The 21540-nt window shown below is 40.0% G+C and overlaps 1 protein-coding gene across 1 annotated transcript in view; it reads left to right on the top strand.

The window, feature by feature from the left end:
- The first annotated feature begins 3056 nt into the window (after positions 1–3056).
- Positions 3057–21540, top strand: part of LOC132778638 (collagen alpha-6(VI) chain-like) — a 123727-nt gene continuing 105243 nt past the window's right edge. Inside the window, exon 1 of the mRNA XM_067470568.1 lies at positions 3057–3093. Within this exon, the coding sequence (XP_067326669.1) occupies positions 3057–3093 (37 nt within the window). The remainder of the gene's footprint in view (positions 3094–21540) is intronic.

Below are 21540 nucleotides of genomic sequence, written 5' to 3'. Positions count from 1 at the left end.
TACCTGTGTTGTTCATTCCTACTCAATGGGCATGTGTTTGTACAATTTCACCCCCTTTTCTTCTTTTCTATAAGAAAAATAATTTCTTTTAACTTCACTTCTTCTACTTAGTATCTTTTAAAACTAGTTTTACTTTCTCAATATAACTTTCTCTTCTTAACTAACTATATCTTATATCTATTTTCAGGATTTTTGTCCAATTAATGACTTTCCCCTTTACCCTACAAATGTTCTGATATTTTTGTTTCTATATATTTAATTTTTTTTACTCCAATGCTCTTTAATGAAACTGAAATTGAACACACAGGGATCGCCCTCTCATTGGACTGCCTTTATATGTCACTAATAATAATAATAATACAATAACTTTATTCCTATACCTTGCCACTATCTCCCCAAAGGGACTTGGGGCAGCTTACAAGAGGACAAGCATACGTTACAAATAAAAACAGCATTAAAATTAATCAAATAAAAACATAACACAATCACAAAACATATTATTAAAACAATAAGGCTGAGATAAAGTTCAAACCTGGGATCAGGCTCAAATAAGTGCAATGGGAGGAGGAGACAATAGCAGCAGTTTAGCTTTCTGACAACATCATGTAGAGATGTGCTATGCCAGCATTATGCAGCACCTATGCAGAGTAGTAACATTCTGTAATGTGTGTCAATGACTGAGGCCTTCATCACACTAGAGCAGAGTTTCTCAAACTGTGCTCCTCCAGGTGTTTTGAATTTCAGCTCCCACAATTCCTAACAGTTGTAAAACTGGCTGGGATTTCTGGGAGCTAAAATCCAAAGCACCTGGGGGAGTACAGTTTGAGAAACATTGTACTAGAGCATTTATCTGCTTTAAATCCTGTGGCTACCTTCTGCAGAATTCTGGGCATTGGAGTTTAGTGAAGCCCAGTTTACAAACCCCAGAATTCTGCAGGAGGCAGCAATGGACTTAAAGTGGATAGATGCCCCAGTGTGATTAAGTCCATAGTGATTATGCAGAGTATACACCAACAATCTCAACATGCAACAGCAATACATAATGTGCACTAGCAATGTACAACATTGCTGCATGACACAATGACATTTCTCCCCCTGCCAGCAGATATGGACTGCACAATGCTGTAATGCTACTCTAGCTAGGGACGTTATCATATGCTGATTTTCTCCCTATTTCCACACACTATAGCGTCATTTTAAAGATGGAGTCCCAAAGAACCCATTTAACAAAGTAAGAATACTTCTGCTCTACACTATTGAAGAGGTAGGGGTCATTAATACAAATGAGTTAAGAATGCATAACTACAGAATCCATAAAGTGACTGTCAATTAATAATGAAATGGGTAAGTCACTAGGGACCTCATCATAAAGGCCCATGGATTTTCCTTCCATTGAGCCAAAACAATGGGCTCCCGGCAGGGGGTGTGGAGAAACCGTTGCTCCATGCATTGCCCACCTTACCGTGCCCCTCATCCCACAGGAAGAAGCAGAACTGCCTGGCTTCAGCCCATTGGCAGTGTGTGCCTCTTCCTCTCTCTCTTTGTCATAGAGCCCAGCTAGAAGTGCCTCTGCATTGTGGGAAGGGCTCCATGCTGAAAGTGAAGGAGAAGTAGCGCACAATGGACAAATCGGCATGTGTGATGAGGTGGTAGGAACACTTAATATTTCTCTCTTGAAGTCCAACTAACAGGGCAAATAGTCTCCACAATGTTGTCCTTCGGTGACTTGCCAACGACTTGAAAGTCAAAGCCCTGCAAATTGTCAGGCATCACAAAAGCAACTAATGATACAAATTCCAGTCAAGTCCCCAAAGAATGAGAGTTTTGTTGCATAGTTTGCTTTTCTTATAAGTGTTTGTGTGTATGTTTGTTGAACAGGTAGCTGTAGCTGAGTCAGAAAGGGGGGGCTTTGACATTTTTTGCATCTTCACTGCAGGTCCCTGATTCTTACCAGGATTGCTGCACTCCCACAGTTCCAGTGTCACAGTCTTAGTGTGGTCTTTTGTTGATTCCAGACAAGAGTGGTGAATTACATTACTTCATGTTATTCTGTACTTGGCAACTACAGGCATCCATTGGACCACCATCCATTAGTTGGATTTGAAAATACATTACTTTCTTCAATCATTCGGTCAAGATGACATTGGGGTCACCAGCTTTGTTTTGAGCTTCAGTAGTTTGTTTGATTTGACTTTCTCAGTTCAGGCATCATTTCAGATTAATGAAGACCTTGGCAGTTCTCCCGGTTTCCCTGGCCATGGTCTTGAAAGATTTCTAGGATATCAAGCACAGTTAGTGGATTGCTAACAGGTTCCAGTATTTTACAGTGTGGTTTTGGGTTTTGTTTTGTTCATTTAAATTCATGTTTGCTGATTTTGCTGTGGCTTTTGACTTGCATTTTTCCTTGATTTTGTAACCATTTTTCTTCAATAAAAAAGGATTGTTTTTCACAGTCAAGTGTGGTGGATAGTTATCTTAGGGCCTCGTTCCCTGCTCTGGATTGCAACAAATTGGTCATCAATAATAATGAGGACTGCAGTCAAGAAATCAGAAAAAGACTTGGGCTTGGAAAAGCAACTATGAAGGAAGTAGAATGGTAAAGATCCTGAATGGTAAAGAGATATAATTAAAAACTAGTTAGGATTGTCCATGCCATTGTATTTCTATTTTCTATGAATGGTTGAGTGGTCAGCAAAAACAGATGATAGGAAGAAAATGAATCCCTTTGAAATGTGGTGCTGGAGAAGAGTTATATGGATATCGAGGACTTCTAAAGAGACAAATAAATGGGTTCCAGAGCAAATCAAGCCTGGTCTCTCCCAAGAAGATAATTAAAGTGAAACTGTTTTGCTTTGGTCATATCATGAGAAGTTGTGACTCACGAGAAAATACACAAATGGTTGGTAAAGCAGAAAGCAGTAAGAAAAGAGGAAGACCACATAATAGATGAATGGACCCAACAAGGAAGCCATGACCTTCTGTCTGCAAGACTTCAGCAGTGTTGTTGATAACACTGATTTGTGGTCTCTGATTTGTGGGATTGCCGTGTGTACAACATGAGGGTGATCAACAACAGTGTCTTGTTTCTGAAGAGTAAGTTGTTTCATTTTAGCTTATTTTCTTTTCTAGAAAGTTCAGAAGATAGATAACATAGGATGTATAGTTAATCTTTCTTTCTTGGTAGTTGTCTTTTAAGATGAGCACTAAGTTGCATATTTCAGCACTTTTTTAGTACTTTCACAATATATTTGGCGAAGTTAGAAAGAAAATATATACTTAGAAAGAAAGATAGTATGAGTGAATATTGTATTAATGGCTTAATTGCTATTAAAATACAATTCTCTTCCAGATTGTTTCTTAAGTAAGCTTTTCATAATGCCAACTTCGATTGTTTAGCAGGGAAGTTTTCCAGAATAAAGAAAGCTAAGAAATTGGCTTGCAAAATCTACGAACAGCATTTCTAAGCCCAGTAGACTCAGAGGAACATTGTAGTAAATGAGCCCTGTGGGGAAACCATGTAATAATCATAGAGAAGCCCCTGGGTTGCAGGTAATATTTCTCTAGGATGATTTTGGTATTAAAAGAGAGAAAAATCAGATTACAAATTAATGTGAGTTAAGCCAAGCTCAATATTATGCATTTATATCCTTTGGAGGAGGGAAGTGAAATTGAATAGTGAACCCTACTGAAATGGCTTCTGGCAAAAGTGAAGTATGGAGTCATGCTGGAACTAGAAAATGCTTAGGGGGAACACCTTTCCAGCATTTCTAAGTCTTCCAGGGTGACTCTATAACCAGCTTACTTCTGGCAGACAGATTCCATCGAATCACACTTGATGACCAAAAATGCCTAGAGAAAGCACCTCACTAGCATTTCTAGGTCCTCCAGAGCAACTCTATGTTTGACTTCTAGTGGATACCTTAAAATCACACGGGAGGACTTAAAAATGCCTAGAAAGGTCATATTTTTTTCAGATGGAATTAAGTGAAATCATGTGTACTGGTCTTGTGGATATGGGGATAATTCTTTTGTAATCCCCTTCCACCTTCGTTACTGCAAGAAAAATAGTTGTACGAATCCACTGAAATTGTTTAATTTGATTTTTCAGTGACATTTCATTATATAGCACCTTCTGATTAGAAGTAGTTTTTACTGGTAGAGAACATGTTTTCAGTTGGAAATACCATTCCATGGCATGTTGTCCTGCAGTCCTGGCAATTTCTCAAGGCATTCTGTTCACAATGCTTGGTTTGCAACTATATTTAAATCTGTCTTTCATTCAAATCATAATATCAATTCAAGTGACTCTAGGTAATTTTTTTCATTTATGTATAAAAAAGGAGGAAGTTTGCTAAATATACAAATAGAGGGCTCTGTAGTAGAATATTGCACTTTAGCAAACTGCTTCTATCTTGGATTCCCGTCACTCCTTGCCTCTTCAGTTCAGCATTCGTCCCAGATCAGTTAGTCAGCATTCTATGCCCAATGCAGATAGCCCACCTGTTAATTAATATTTTATATGTATTAAAATGCAACTATTGGCCTTTACTCAATTTCATACTCATTACAAACACTCTTTAAGCTTGTGCACTTGATTTTGATACCTTCCATTCTGATGTTTCAGACAGAGGCTATTGTGTCCCATGAAGATGCTCACTGTTTACCCTTAGTTAAGCCCTTTTTAGTTAGCGGACTTAATATTTTATGTACAGTTTCTGGAGACTCGGTCTAGACTGTCTCTTTGCATTTGAAGCCTCTGTTGCCCTGCCCGTTTAAGAATCCCTTCTGGGGTGAAGCCTCTGGTTCTCAGTCAACCTTTTCATGACTGGACGGTGAAGAGAAGGTCAAAAAGTCTACAAAATAGAACGTCCAGTCGTAGCTGTATTCAAGTCCAGTAGAAGCTGTATTCAAGTCCAGTCAGAGTTAAATATTGAGACCATCTTAGAGACAGTTGACCATACAAGAAGGAGACAATAAGAAGAAATAAACAGGTTCTTGTGGGTTTTTTCGGGCTATATGGCCATGTTCTAGAGGCATTTTTCCTGACGTTTCGCATGCATCTATGGCAAGCATCAAAAATTTGCAGATTCTTTTTGCACGGTCTGCCAGGGCTTTAATGGTGCCTTGTGTCTTGGAACAGTTTCTCCCCATAGAGATGTTCAATGTATTGTCGAAGGCTTTCATGGCTGGAATCACTAGGTTCTTGTGGGTTTTTTCGGGCTATATGGCCATGCTTGCCATAGATGCAAGCTTGCCATAGATGCAGGCGAAACGTCAGGAAAAATGCCTCTAGAACATGGCCATATAGCCCGAAAAAACCCACAAGAACCTAGTGATTCCAGCCATGAAAGCCTTTGACAATACACAGAAGAAATAAAGATTCAAGAGCCTCAAAGTCTTTACCTCTTCCCGTAAAAACTTTATACTGAAACTCAGGAGGAAAGAAAGTCTAAAATTCTTGCCACTTAATAAATTCTCATTTGATTCAACTATATAGTGTCCACTCTGTTTCCTGCGCAGTCGGTTCACCTTTCAAATAGTTAAGATAGTGTGGAGGCAGAACAGAGGCCATGGATTATATTGGACAGATGACAGGAATAGTAGAGTGCTTTAAGAATGTATTCTCTGTTATATGTACTGGTGGTCATCCATATTCACAGATTCTATATCCACTGATTCAATCAAACACAGCTTGAAAATATTTGAAAAAGCATTTCAGAAAGCAAATCTTGATTTTACCATTTTACATTAATGAAACGATTTTGCTGGTACTATTCCATTATCCGGGGAGAAATCACTAGGCGGTGCTACAGAGAGAAAGATAGTTATTTTTTTTTGGGGGGGGGGGGAGTTGAAGCAGAAAACCAATTTCCCCAGTTTTCGCTCATTATTCCCTCCCATATCATAAATGAAGGTTGTTTCCATGGTGGGGTCATGGGTGGGGTGAATAACTGGAAAACGGGGGGGGGGGGGTGGGGGATGATTTTCCTCTTTCAACCCACCTTCCATGGATTATCCTTCACTCTCTAGTGTCCCCTAGTGGCCTCCAGCCAGATAATTGAACAGTACCATTTTGCTATTCTGTTCAATATAATGAGTCTTGAGCTTCCATGGATTTGGCTATCCATAGGGATCCTGAAACCAAACACCAGTGGATACTGTAGGCCCAATGTATATGGTGTAGATATAAAATTGCATTGGGTTTATATGTTTGCTTATCTATTGTAATTGCAAGTGATTTTTTTCCTGCTCAAAGACATGATGGTAAACCGAACAAAGCAACTTGCCAATTGTTCACTCAAACTGACAACTTGAATGTATTGCAAAGTGTGTACTTTCATTGATGCTGAAAATTCTGCAGTACTGCAAAATACTATGAATAAGGTGGATTCAAGGAACTTCAGGAAAGAACAGGAATGCCTTGTCCTGAATCCAAAAGCACCCTTCTCCATGTTCTTTCCCACTTTATGTTAAAGCTAGATGATCACATGAGAAAAGTGAAACTAAAATCTACAGGTGTTTCTCTTATTGTGTGAGGGTTTTTTTCAACCTCTTAGACAAATCAAAGTGTGATGATTGCCACAATACTTCCCTTTTATGGTACTGCATAACACACTTATGTGTAAGCCCTTTGGCTAATTTCCTTCCTTTTACAAATCTAACCCCCTATGGCTACAGATAAAGCTGTTTTGTTAAACTAAAGCCACATGGTGCATAGCTTAAGCAGTCATCATGTATCTTGTCAGAGAATTGCAGTAAAAATGTAAGAAACATAAATAAATACAGCTGCCTGTAATTCAGAATTGAGAATAACTAAGAGGACGCTAAGCCAGTTTGATAAGCCCCAGCTGTTATATGTAGGCTCAAAGGAAGTATTAAATGTGGTTATTGCCGCCATTAGAGACAATGTTCTAGTCACAGGCTGGATCTACACTGCCATATAATGCAGTTTGGAACTGCATTATATGGTCAGTGTAGACCTGTTTAAACTACATTATATGGGTCAATGCTGACCCTATAATACACTTCCAAATTGCATTATATGGCAATGAAGATCCAGCCTTAGTAAATTGTGGGTCTGTTGTTTTAATGTTGGACAAAACCATTTCTGTGAGAAAGAGAGTCATGCAGGAAAGCCGTATGTCCACTCAATTTTCAGGCTGAGAGAGGCTAAACTATTCGTTATACCCATATTTGATGTGTAAATAGACAGAGAAATAGATTTGTTCAATATTTCATTTTTTGTTCATCACGGTGTTGTGTAATTTCACCTGTGCCAAGAACCGTGGGTTCAGAGCCTTTAGTGAACTGTCACTGGATTATTTTGAAGATCTATAGTTTATTGACCCACCTAGGAGAGAGACAAAAGCACAAGGGAATGCAGTGGGGCAAGTGATTATGGGCTTAAATGGATTATGATATCTCAGCTCCTATTAATACAATGGGTGCCAATCCAGTAAACAAAGGCTGCTCAGGCTGTCTGGTCATTTCAGTGGGAGTGCTAGGGAGAGGGTTCAATTTGATGGCAGGGATAAGGAAACATTCCCAGGAATAAATCAGATCATATCATGAAGAAACAAGAAAAGACCCAGAGGTTCTTGCCCAGACCCACTGAGAGTCCCATGTGTCTTCCTGGGTCATTATGAAGGCATTATGATAATCATGAGTCTGCATTCTGAGATATGGGGTTCGGTGAGGCCACATTCCAAAGGAAATTCATGGAAATTACTATAGGACAAAGGAAAAAAGTCAACACGAACGTGTTGTATGTCTCAATGGAGCTGTAGACCATAATTTAATCATTTTTTGCAGGGAGAGTCTAGTTTTGATAACAACAATGCTTATATATATGGAAAAACTCATTTGAATTAGAAATGAATATTATAAGCTTTTAGAACTGTGTACTTTCCCCAAAGTACTGATAAATTTCCATGTTTTTAATCTTACTATTAAGTTCCCACAATTTTAGTCTGGTTAAACAAAATTCAGTGTATATCTTTTTATGAAAAGAATAGAGTATCCATCAGAAAATCTAAAACTATCTGATTTTTTTAAATATAAAAAATGTAGTTTTCAGTGTGATGTCTTTAATTTCTATTTCTCAGTTGTTCTTGTTCATTTTCCCTGTGTTCTGATGTGCCAGTTTATCAAAGCTTTGTGAACCACTATAAAATACTTTTGACAATGGCTAAGAACTGGACCTAGGGAGTGATTTGCATAAAATCCCACATTCACTTCTTGACAGTTCATTAGATGACCAAATATCTAATGAGGCAAAATCACCACAATGCAGAGTACTTGTGAAGGCTTGGCTCTGCCTTTTCCTCTCTTCTGCTTCAGTTCATAGGTTTTCCCAATAGTGTAGATACCTTCCTTTGTATTAACACCCCCGAGAGGCCAGCCTTAGTTGGTCTATTTCATTTCCCCATTTAGAGCTTTCTTGCTGGACTCCTCCCTTTTTCTACAGTCACTAGAGGCTGGGATACTGTTTGGTAATCCAAGGCCAAGCAATCCAAAAACAGGCATCCTTAGCACCTGCATTCAGCAGTATTCTTATACCACCAGACCAAAGGACAACAGAAGTTTATGACCAGCTTAAGCTTCACCAGAAAGAAGATTGAGACAGCTTATAAGAACCAGCTTGTAAACCATTCCTTTGTACCAGAGCCAAGAAACATTCAAAGACTCCAGAAAGAGGACTGCAACCAACAAGATCTCATTTTGCAATGTATTGAGTTATCCTATAATAGTCCCGGGTGGAGTTAACCCTTAATTCATCTTGTTTCAGTAAACTCATTTTGGCTATCTTTTCACCTTGCTTAAAGTGCCTCCATCTGCTAAGGGTCTTAATCTTAACTGAAGGTATCAGATAGTCCCAAGTAAAGCCAGACACTATAGTTTTAGCCAAAGGCTCAGTCATGCCATCACAGTATTGTATTATGTATACAAATTATTTTATTAAAAATTGACTCCAGAACCATGGTTGGCTTATCTATGAGTCAATGAACCTCTTTTCAAAAAATGAGTAATCCCCTTTTCTGAGTAGAATAATGAAAAATTAGAATTAAGTCCATCTTGGGGAAAAACTAAAAGAAGCACTGATCCCCTCTACTTTCTCCGTTATGGTGTTGCTGCTAGTCTTTTTAGGTGGAGAAATGGTGATCGCAGCAGTCAGGATGGTTGACCTCCAGAGGCAGTGGTGGCACATTCTCCTTTCCATGGAATACCTCTCAACATTCATGGGTCACATAAAAATACATAACTTAAAGATGAGGTTGACTTACGCATGAGTGTTTACAGCAAATGATACCTCAAAAATTGGACAAGTCATAGCAGGACCAAGAGTGTGTGTTGAAGAAAAGCCTTATGATGTTAATTATTATGTACAGCTGGTAATGTAGACTAACCAGCAAGCTTGGACCACACCCAATGGGGTATATCTGTATGGGGTTTTTTTAAATACAGTGTGGGTGGTGGAGAGCTTTTGGAGAGCTTTTTCTCTGAGGAGATCTATGCTCTAAGGATTTGCTCTGGGTAGCAGCATGGAGAAGCTACTCTGAAGGAGGCTATGGTGGAATAGCTATTTACTTAAGGTTTATGTTTTGCTCTCTCGTTTGATTAAGATGAAGATGCCTTATTTTTGTGTTACTTACAAGGATTACGTAAGTTTCTTGCACTGTTTGATTTTTATATGCAACATTGCAAGTTTGTGTTTCATCTCTGCTGAGTAAAGAGTAAATATTTTTTCTGTTCATTTCTACACTTGTCTGTGAGTCTACTGCATTTGGACTTTGGGCGCTGGGTAAAATCTGCTGCTGTGCAAGTCTTCACTGGGAAAAGGCTTTCCTTTAAAAGTGGATAATCCCTGTTATATAATCTCTATTAAGTCCAACAACCTGCATGAATGCAGATAATTATGATTATAGCAATCAACTAACTAATTATTGTTCATCTCAGTTTGACTTATGATACACATCTTTTTGTAAACCTTGCACAACAGTGAAAGGAACTTTGGGATATTATGGCTTTTCAACATTATGCTCCACAGAATCCTGGTTAGCTAAGTGTATATACTTAGTGTATATTTCATGATACAATCCAATATTAGTTTTTTTAAAAGAAAAAAATCTGGATATGTTTGCAACAGAATTTTGTTGGACAGTGTAATCCAGTGTAATGGATTCCAGGCGAATCTGTATCACCAAGCCAAACTATCACAAACTTCATCATTTTGAGACATTCTCTTGGCAATGTATTATAGGCAACTATGGAGAGCCCCCCGCCAAATGTTGTAAATTCACAAGATCGGTTTGTAACAAAAGGGTCGTAACACATATTTATTTTTGGAATCATCGTTGATTTGTCACCCCAAAGGACTAAATAAGAAACAGAACAGAAAACATGTTTTTCATTAAGCCCACATTTTATTCAGTAGCATTAGCCAAGATCTGCAAGAGAGAAGAAATATGCAGAAAATAATTTCAACTATGCACCCAGGTGCTACCCCATTACTATGCACACACTGATGCTGATGCAAAGGAACTTCTCATGTGAGGACAGTTGATCTCAAATGTGATCCCATCACGGTAATGGTTCTCATGGCTACATGATTCAGGAATCACCAGTTTTCTTTAATCTCTCTTTGGTTCTCTCCAATTTTATGCCCTTTTAACTTTCCCTTAGACCAGTGGTTCTTAATCTGTGGGTCCCCTGATGTTTTGGCCTTCAACTCCCAGAAATCCTAACAGCTGGTAAACTGGCTGGGACTTCTGGGAGTTGTAGGCCAAAACACATGGGGACCCACAGGTTGAAAACCACTGCCTTAGACCTTTCCCATCAAAACAGAGTAAGCCTAATGGGTATTAACTTTTAACCATGCTAAATCAGAAATAACCAAATCAACCTGGTTGGTATTGCACTAAAATTGAAGGTTTGTTGACTGAGATCAGATCTGCCTATGGACATGAACAGACTCTTCATGAATATACCAGTGCTTTGCACTGTGTTCATTAAACAGAGGGTAAAATTAGAGAGCCAACCAAAATAGAAAAAGTTGAATAATTCCAGTTTGATCCCCAAGTGACCAGTAAAGTCTATATTGATCATAGGACCTTGCAATCACACACAGGTTCAACCACCTCTCCCCTGCTGCTTGCAAATTTTGCCCACCAACTAAAGGTTATCAGTAAGCAACCATTCTCCTTGGGACCAAGCTCCAAAGTAAAAGGAATTAGGAAGAAGTCAGACTGAAGGCTTCTCTCAACAAATCAGAAACTCTGTATGCATATATCATAATATTCAAGGCCAGTCCAGAGTAGAAATTCTCCAGACTGACCCAGCGGTGGCTACACTTTGTTTCCATCTTAAAGTGATAGTGGGCAATGTCTGGTTCAACTTCTCTGGACCGTCACTTTACTTTTGCTGTCCTAATGTTGCTGCCAGATGGCCATAGAGTGCTCCTGTCCATCATTTGGTGCCTTTGCCGATGTCAGAAAGATGACATGGATCCAATTTGTCCCCTTTTCCCTGTGCCAATAAACACAGGGAGATGGAGACAGAGCCAGCTTGGATTAGAGCCAATTTAACTGTCATACTAACTTTGAAATGTGGGGTTGTTCTAGAGTTTTACCGAACTTCTAGAGCAGTCCCGGAGTTTGTGTCATGCTGCAGAATGTTTTACCCTGTATTATGGATCAGATGTCCCTAGATGTTTGGATATCCAGGAGTGACTTCTGATCCAAATTTTGAGTGAATGTAGACAAGCCCATCAGACAGATGGAAGGCTGCTGTTGCACTGATGCAAGAAGGTGGCAGCAGAATAAAGGAAAGCAAAAATTATATCCACTTGTACAAGCATTTCCTGTGAAGTCAAATTCAGGGACAATATAAATATTGGTCAGAATCCCATAGATGAATTAAAGTTGCATAAACCACAATAGTTACATGGCTATGCAGTGATTCCTGGCCCCCCTCCCCTCACTTACCAGGCAGCAGCAAGATAAGATTCTATTCCTCAATGCCAGGACAGACTGGTTCCTGATCCCTACGTATTGGGAACAGTATGTAGCTTTGGGATTCCATAATAATCAAACTGGTGATGGAGAATGCAGCTGTGACAATTGGGCTACTGGACAATATATAATCCAATAAAACAGCTCTCAGATTCGCATGCTGGCCTCACTTTCAGATGGAAGGGGGATGGACATAGCAATCCATGCTCTAGGACAGTGTTTCTCAACCTTCCTAATGCCGCGGCCCCTTAATACAGCTCCTCATGTTGTGGTGACCCCCCAACCATAACATTATTTTGCTACTTCATAACTGTAATTTTGCTCCTGTTATGAATCATAATGTAATTGATTATCTGATAAGCACGATGTATTTTAATTCACTATGCCCAATTTTGAATAGGTGTGGGGTTGGTTTGGGGGGGGGGGGTATTGATTTTGTCATTTGGGAGTTGTAGTTGCTGGGATTTATAGTTCACCTACAATCAAAGAGCATTCTTAACCCCACCAACAATTCAATTGGGCCAAACTTGGCACACAAAGAAGCCAACAGAAAATCCTAGAAGGGTTTGGTGGGCATTGACCTTGAGTTTGGAGTTGTAGTTCACCTACATCCAGAGAGCACTGTGGACTCAAACAATGATGGATGTGGACCAAACTTTGCACAAATACTCAATATGCCCAAATGGGAACACGGGTGAAATCTGGGTAAAATAGATCTTGACATTTTGGAGTTGTAGTTGCTGGGATTTATAGTTCACCTACAATCAAAGAGCATTCTGAACCCCACCAACAATCAAATTGGGCCAAACTTCCCACATAGAACCCCCATGACCAACCGAAAATACTGTGTTTTCTGATGGTCTTTGGTGACCCCTCTGACACTCCCTGGCGACCCCTGCAGGGTTCCCGACCCCCAGGTTGAGAACCACTGCTCTAGGACCTGTTGTCCTAGCGATCCTATTGGTTTCCTTGTAGTTCATCAGTTGGAAGGAAGGCTGATAGAGAGCTCGAATTCATGCTCTAAATAAACACTGACATTCCACTGCATCTGTATACAATGGAATCATTGCCTTTTCATCCACACAGTGTGCCTATATTATCTGTCCTCCCCTCTCTATTTGGTCATGCACCCTTCACTGCTGGGCCATCCTCAAGCCAACACAAGTGACCAAAATTATTTTGACTCATTTTCAGGGAAAACAGACTTGATTTGTTGACCATACTTCATGAATTGTACCCTGGCAATTGTCTCCTCCTCAATGTCAGGATGACCATGTAGTCCAAGGAGAGTATCAACTTGAAAGCTCTTTAATGGCTTTATATCCTTCAACCATGTAAAGCTATGGATTTTAAACACTAATTAGCATGATATGGAGAGTTAAGTAGAGATTCATCTGTGACAACAAGTTTCAAACTGATTGTAGAAAATTGTAGAAAATATTTAGGTTGCTGTAGGTTCTGATGAGTAAGTGAAACAAAGATGATACTTGGTGATCAAGGACTTTATCGCATGAGATAGGCAAACCAGCACTGCAGCTGGATTGTCACCTTTGATGTGACATATGATATCATGTGATTTCCCCTCCTCCCCCTGCATGATTTTATCCAACTATGGGTGGATAAAACCTGTCAATAATTCCCAATAATTCCTTGGGACTGACTGATTTTCTAGTGCCATAATATTAATATCATAACATTGAAGCCCTGTACAGCATCTCTAAATATAAACAGCCATTCACTATTCTCATTGTCAGCCAGTCTGGGATCTAAGCCAATGCAGATTCAAACAGCAAACTATGCAGGGGTGTTTCAGAAATCATAGTCAATAGTCCATTCCAAAGGTCCACACCAAATCATCCAAGTCTATGCGTAATCCAAAATTCCAAAGCCAAGGTCCAAAGCACAAAAATACATACAAGGCCACCAGGCAGAGCTCCAAATATTGCTCCCAGAAAAGACCAGATCCAAACTGCCACTCTTTATGCCCCATAGCACAAGTACTCTCACCTATTGGCCCTTCTCTGTGCCGGCCGGGTGGATCTGCACAGCTGAATAGCATCAGTCCTTAGTTGCAGTCTTTATGGGATACTTAACTCTGCCTCATTGCTCGCCTGATCCTGAGTTAACTCAGAACTCCTACTTGCCTGAGGCACTTGGTCCTGCACTGCAGGGGTAACTTCCTCAGTGTCAGGCTGCAGATGTTGATCTTTCCTGTTTGCTATTGATTCAGATGATGGGCCTGGCAGCCCTTCATCTTCATTGCAGAGCCTGACACATAATAATGAAGGGGGGATTTGTTTATCGTGAGCTTTAGGGATTGGTAAAATGTTATTCAAAGTAGAAGAGTGATTATATAACAACATTTACAGTCTCATCATACCTTCAGCGGTGGCTCCCGTCAACACTACGGTTCGCCGCTGTGCATTGGGAAGCCATCCCCACACACCCTGCTTCGCTGGGCTCCTCCGGCAGCTCTTCACACAGGGGGAAGTGTGGTGAGCATGTGGAGTGTGCAGCTTCCCCCGCTGAAGGAATGGCAACATGAGAAGCCTCCCTTGTTGCACGGGCAGCAGTGGCATGGCGGTTCTGTCCTCCTTCACCCACGGAGCCAGCACAATGTCATGTGATCAGAGCTAGATTGGCATTTGCCACCAAATCTAGCCCAGTATGATGAGTTCTTTAAAGGTAATAGACTAAGTAGAGTTAAAAATCAGCATGCAGTGAGAGGTTCACATATTAGTCTTTCTCTTTGTCTGTTATATTTGTTCTTTTCATATAGGCATGTGTCCTTGTTTTTTATGTTTGTTAAGTACAGAGCAGTCCAAGTTAGAAACATCCAACTTAGAAATGACTCAGTTAAAAATAGGAGTAAGACAAGAGGAAATGAGAGAAATCTACCACTCAGAAGGGAAATTCACTCCTGAGAGAGTTGTCATGGGGAAAGGTGCCTCAACTGAAGTTTTCTCACCAATCTTTGTTTCCACAACAAGACAAATTTTTCAAGATCCAATTATCACAAAATGTGAGGTGAAATTTTCTGAATAAGGGCACAGACAGCAAAAGAAACATTACAGGGGTGTTAATCCTTCCCTGTGCTTTCCAAAGCAGAAAAAACTAAATATTTGGCTGGAGTAACACTTAGAAAATGTACCTGTTCCTACTTAGATGTCAATTCAACTTAAGAACAAACTTTTAGAACCGATTTTTTAAAAAGGTCCTACTTGTAGTCACTTTTTAAAAAACAGCATAGTAATGTATGTAAACATGCTTTTGTTTATCTTTCTGTTTTTATTAGTGTATGTGTGTGCGCGCGTGTATGTATGTATATATATATATATATATATATATATATATATATATATCTCCAAGTCCTTCAATATTCCCATCATCTATCTTGGTGTGATAAGTCTCCTCCCCTTCAATATCAGCAGTAAAGTGATATCTTTGGGCCCTTCCACACAGCCCATATCCCAGATATCAAGAATCCCACAATATCTGCTTTGAACTGGGTAATTTAAGTCCACACTCAGATAATGTAGGATTTTCTGCTTTGATGTTCTGGGATATAGTTCTGGGGGGGGGGGGGGCTAAGAGTGCTAGTCTCCCCCTCTCTCCCCTTCCTCTTTGTTATTCCCAGACTATTTGTATTCCTTTCATTTTATATCCCCCCTTTGTGTTTTGAAATGCTGGAATTGCACAATTGCACTAAAATAATAATAATAATAATAATAATAATAATAATAATAATAATAATACCACCACAGGAGTGCAAGAACGTGGGGTTACAAGGGTGTGAGGAAGTATGATAGGACAAATTGGCACAATTACACTAATGATGACAGGTACAATGTCAAAGATGTAATATATATCCACTAATTATACTATTGTGATTCTAGTCGACCTGTGAGTTGGTGTGATAAAGTCCCAAGAGGTAGAAAACATTGAAATCATGCAGTGAATATCTTGTGAACAACATGGAATTTGTGTAGAACCAAGTATTTGTCAACTACAATATATCTCAATGTTCTGGGAAAACACTAAGCAACTTTTTCCATAGAAATCTGAGATAAGGTTGCTAATCAGCAATACATTTATCTTTCTAGAACATGGACAACATTCCATTGTTTAGGGCCAAACCAGATATGACCAGGCAGCCTTCCATGTCTCTGCTCCATTTAACTTTAAAATGCGTGTGAATTCTTTAGGTGAGATGGTCCATATAAAAGAGGGTCAGAAAAATTCTCAAACATCTTATGTTGTTCGGTTTTTGAAGCAAAACTAGTTAGAACAAGAAATTTTAAATGTTTAGGGGGAAATGGTTTAGAACACAATATATATTGCCAAAGTAGGCGAGCTTTGCCTCCTGCTCTGTTACATTTCTATTTTTATAGTATATGTGTGAATGAAGCAGATAGGTGGATAAAATGCATGTGGTTGCCTTGTTGAAACTACCAGTAGTTCAGTCCTTGTGCAGTATTGAGTACTGAGGGTGAGAATGAAAGGAGGAAGAATTTGTGTAATTAGCTCCGTTTTGTTGCCAAAGGCTTTCATGGCCGGAATCACTGGGTTGCTGTGAGTTTTCCCGGCTGAATGGCCATGATCCAGAAGCATTCTCTCCTGACGTTTCACCCACATTTATGGCAGGCAACCTCAGAATAGCTCCATTCTTTTCCCTTATTTCTGTTCACTGACCTTAGCTCTGGCTTTGGAGACTTTGCTTCTCTTTTGTACATTTACTTTCCAGTATAAGGGAAGGGCCTTCTAAAAAGCTTGACTTGAAACTTCTACATAAGATGAGAACATTTGTGATGGACAATTTGTGTTGCAATTTCCTCTCTGTACATAATCACTGTCCATAAGTACAGTAGGCATTCCACATCTGTGGGAGTGAGGAATGCTTATGAAAGTGGGAACATGTGAATTTTACCTCTCTGAAGGTATTTCCCTCTATGAGACAGAAAAATTATGAAGTTCTTCTGGAGAGGCCCTGCTCTCAATCCTGCCTCCTTCGCAGACACAGTTGGCAGGGACAAGAGATAGGGCCTTCTCAGTGGTGGCCCCTCGGCTATGGAACTCCCTTCTGAGTAAAATTAGATCAGCCTCCTCCCTCCTGACCTTTAGGAAAAGGCAAAAACATGGATGTTTGACCAAGCATTCAATGAGTTATCTCTCAGTGAAATAAGAAAATATTAAATAGTGAAATGACAAATTGGAATGACCGCAGACTTTACTATTTTGGCTGAGAGGCCACCTTTCTAGAAATCTCTAGGTCCTCCAGGGTGACTCTCTAGTCAACAACCTGATGGATCTTGACATTCCTAGACATAAAACATTAATCAAATCCACAAATAATCAAATTCAGAAATGTTAAATCCGCGAATGTGGGAAGTCAATTGTATTTCCTTTCTAATAGCAGTGGCAACTGTGGTTTCCATGCTAGTGATAATGTTGACTCCAGCATATGGCTTGTTGTTGTTTATTTGTTCAGCCACTTCCGACTCTTTGTGACCTCATGGACCAGCCCACGCCAGAGCTCCCTGTCAGCCATCACCATCCCCAGCTCCTTCAGAGTCAAGCCAGTCACTTCAAGGATGCCATCCATCCATCTTGCCCTTGGTTGGCCCCTCTTCCTTTTTCCTTCCATTTTCCTTAGCATCATTGCCTTCTCCAAGCTTTCCTGTCTTCTCATGATGTGGCCAAAGTACTTCATCTTTGCCTCTAATATTCTTCCCTCCAGTGAGCAGTCGGGCATTATTTCCTGAAGTATGGACTACTTTGATCTTCTCATGGTTCAAGGCACTCAGAATTTTCCTCCAACACCACATTTGAAAAGCATCTATCTTCCTTCACTCAGCCTTCCTTATGGTCCATCTCTCACATCCATAGGTTACTACGGGGAATACCATTGCTTTAACTATGCGGATCTTTGTTGCCTGTCTGATGTCTCTACACTATTTTATCAAGATTGGTCATTGATCTCCTCCCAGGAAATAAACGTCTTCTGATTTCCTAGCTTCAGTCTGCATCTGCAGTAATCTTTGCACCTAGAAATACAAAGTCTGTCACTGCCTCCACGTTTTCTCCCTCTATTTGCCAGTTATCAATCAGTCCAGTTGCCAGAATCTTGTTTTTTTTACATTTTAATGCAACCCAGCTTTTGCACTTTCTTCTTTCACCTTGATTAGAAGGCTCCTCAGCTCCTCCTTGCTTTCAGCCATCAAAGTGGTATCATCTGTGTATCTAAGGTTGTTAACGTTTCTTCCAGCAATTTTAACCCCAACCTTGCATTCATCAAGCCCCACACCTCGCATGATGTGTTCTGCATACAAGTTGAATAGGTTGGGTGAGAGTATACATCCCTGCCATACACCTTTCCTAATCTTGAACCAGTTTGTTCTTACTGTTGCTACTTGGTCATTATACAGATTTCTTAGGAGACAGACATGGTGATTTGGTATCCCCATACCACCGAGAACTTGCCCCATATGGTTTAGTATAGATTTAAAGTATTTTTTCCAAAGTGCCGAACCTTATCCCTTCAATAGGTTCAGAACACTAGGGAGCTTATCACATTAGCCAGGCAGAGTGTCCCACTTTGCTTGGCTTTGCCTGCAAACTAAGTGTCAGCGAGGCAAATCTGTCACCCTGTATGCTGCTCCATCACAGCAAAGCCAAAGCCATGGGGATCTGTTCTAGCTCCATTTGAACCAGCCCAACAAGGGAAGCCTCCTGTGTTGCGGGGGAAGCTGGATTTCCGGGTCTGGAAATCCAGCAATGTTGTGTGATGGGCAGCATGCCTTTCCATAATTGGACTGGCGAGGAAGCATCCTAGGATGCTAAAAAAGCCCCAGAGTGCAAGAAGATGGAGTTACAAGGGTATGAGAAAGCCCTGTGTGATGAGATCTTAGGTGGTTCTTTTAACATTTGGACTAAAATGTGGATGGGTTTGCTGTCCCTTTGACTTGAAAGTTGCCAGCCATCAAGAGGCAACTTTCAATTGTGTTTGTTATTTTTCCAAACCAAACTTTCCTTTCTTCAAAATGTTTAATTCCCCACAGCCTCAAAAGCATGAAGTGTAGGGCAGCCTCTCAGATCTTCAGTAAGATTGGACATTTTGCCAAAAGAAAGTCTCCTTTTTTTCTATTTAAATTATAGTGAATGATTGAAGCAATTTGTAATGTCTACGTTATCATATTAGGATGTTATGCAGACCTCTTTATTCTGCTAAATGCTCATCTTGTAAGTGTAGTTGGCCACAGTTCCTGAGCTCTGAAAAATCACAGCAAATAATAATTCCTAGATATGTATTGTCGAAGGCTTTCATGGCTGGAATCACTAGGTTCTTGTGGCTTTTTTCGGGGTATATGGCCATGTTCTAGAGGCATTTTCTCCTGACGTTTCACCTGCATCTATGGCAAGCATCCTCAGAGGTAGTGAGGTCTGTTGGAATTAGGAAAATGGGTTTATATATCTGTGGAATGACTGGGGTGGGGCAAAGAGCTCTTCTCTGCTGGAGCTGGGTATCCAGATATCTTTGTAAGACACGATTTTAAAATGTTTATGAAAATTTAACAACCATCCTTCTGTACTTCTATGAGGAGATAGATATTGAAGAAAGAATGCAGGAGAGTAAACAGACAGAAGGAAGGAACCTGAAGGTTGGAGATACCCGGAAAAGCAGAAAAGAAGTTCATGGAATGGGCAGAAATTTCTAAAACTTCAGAGAACTCTTGGGGAAAGATCTAATTTTTCAGAATCTCTTAGAATAGCTGGGGAAAATGATCCCATTTTGAACAGAGATAAGAGTGCGAGGCATTTGTCAGTCTGCAATTATTGTAATATATCTGTATGCAAAATGTTTATCTATGTCCAGATTACTATGGCTGTATTCCCAAATAAATTCTGTATTAACATCAGAGCGATAAAATGTGCAGCACTGTATTAATCTCATTTTAAATTAAGTCCCTGGGATCCAGAAGAATGCACTCGGACCCAAAAAAGTCATATATGTTTTTTTATTAAAAAGAGAGAGAGAAGAATTCATTTAAAAACTTCTAAAATCTTGTTGACAGATTTGTTCCTGGGGGCAAGGCAAGTGAATCCATTTATCTGGTCTTTCCAGTCACTGAAACACAATTTCAGCATTTTGGTATAGTGGTTGCTGCAATACAGTCCAGCTTTGGCCTTGAATGTTGGAACCACTTTTTTTGTCATGTCAGGAGCAACTTGAAAAACTGCAGGTAGCTTCTGGTGTGAGAGAATTGGCCGTCTGCAAGGACGTTGCCCATGGGACAACCTTGTGGGAGGCTTCTCTCATGTCCCCGCATGAGGAGCTGGAGCTGTTAGAGGGAGCTCATCCGCACTCTCCCTGGATTCGAACCTGTGACCTGTCGGTCTTCAGTCCGAGGCTCCTACTGGAACCACTGAGAAAGATACATTTCTACATGCCATTGTCCTGCTGCCAAGATAACAGAGGACCAAAGGTAAGCTAGCTTCCTCATCCATACTGATCTTAGCTAGATGGCCCTTTCACACTACTCAATCATAGCATAGTAATTCCACTGTTACTGCCATGGCAACAACCTATGAGACCCAAGCTTTTGTAGTTTAGTGAGGCACTACAATATCTTGCAGAGACTTCTAAGTACCCCTCCCTAATCAGCAAACTAAAGATCCCAATCATAGAACTATAATTGTGATTCTAGGGTGCTAGAATCAGTGTCCATTCACCAAATTTCAGCATGACTTATTGCCACTAAGGGACCCCTGGTGGTGCAGTGGGTTAAACCGCTGAGCTGCTGAACCTGCTGACCAAAAGGTTGGCACTTTGAATCCGGGGAGCGGGGTGAGCTCCTGCTGTTAGCCCCAGCTTCTGCCAATCTAGCAGTTCAAAAACATGCAAATGTGCGTAGATCAATAGGTACCGCTCCAGCAGGAAGGTAACAGCGCTCCATGCAGTCATGCCAACCACATGACCTTGGAGGTGTCTACAGACTATGCTAGTTATTTGGCTTAGAAATGGAGATGAAAACCCGCCCCTAGAGTTAGACATGACTAGACTTAATGTCAGGGGAAATCTTTACCTTTACTAATGGCCCAAAATATTAAGAATAACATGGTTCCCATTGTAGAATGGTGTTTTGTTTATTTCGAGCCTCTTCCTTGATCTGAGAAACTATTGAAATAAATCATCTATAGCCAGTATGCAGGAAACACATTTTTTAAAAAAATGAGGCATGTCTTTGTGTAATTGATACAGTGGAAGAGGAGAGAAATCTGTTACTTTATTTTCTAGTTGTCCAAAAGTAATCCAGAAAAACACGAATGCATTGTCTTTCTGAAGAGGAGAGGCCTAATTTCATATTGTGCTAACATGAAGCCAAATAAAGTACCAAATACAAATAACATCCTTTTTAGAGCAGACAGGAAAGTAATATAAGTACGTACGGTTTCTTCTATGAAAAAAAATAATTTAACTTTTGATTTTAGTGCCACTTTTTCTTCTTAATTTTAAAGCAAGTCAAGCATG

This window comes from Anolis sagrei, chromosome 6 (assembly GCF_037176765.1).
Source record: "Anolis sagrei isolate rAnoSag1 chromosome 6, rAnoSag1.mat, whole genome shotgun sequence".
Taxonomy (NCBI): Eukaryota; Metazoa; Chordata; class Lepidosauria; order Squamata; family Dactyloidae; genus Anolis; species Anolis sagrei.
The sequence above is the reverse complement of the archived record's forward strand: the minus strand, read 5'-3'. Positions and strand labels throughout refer to the sequence as shown.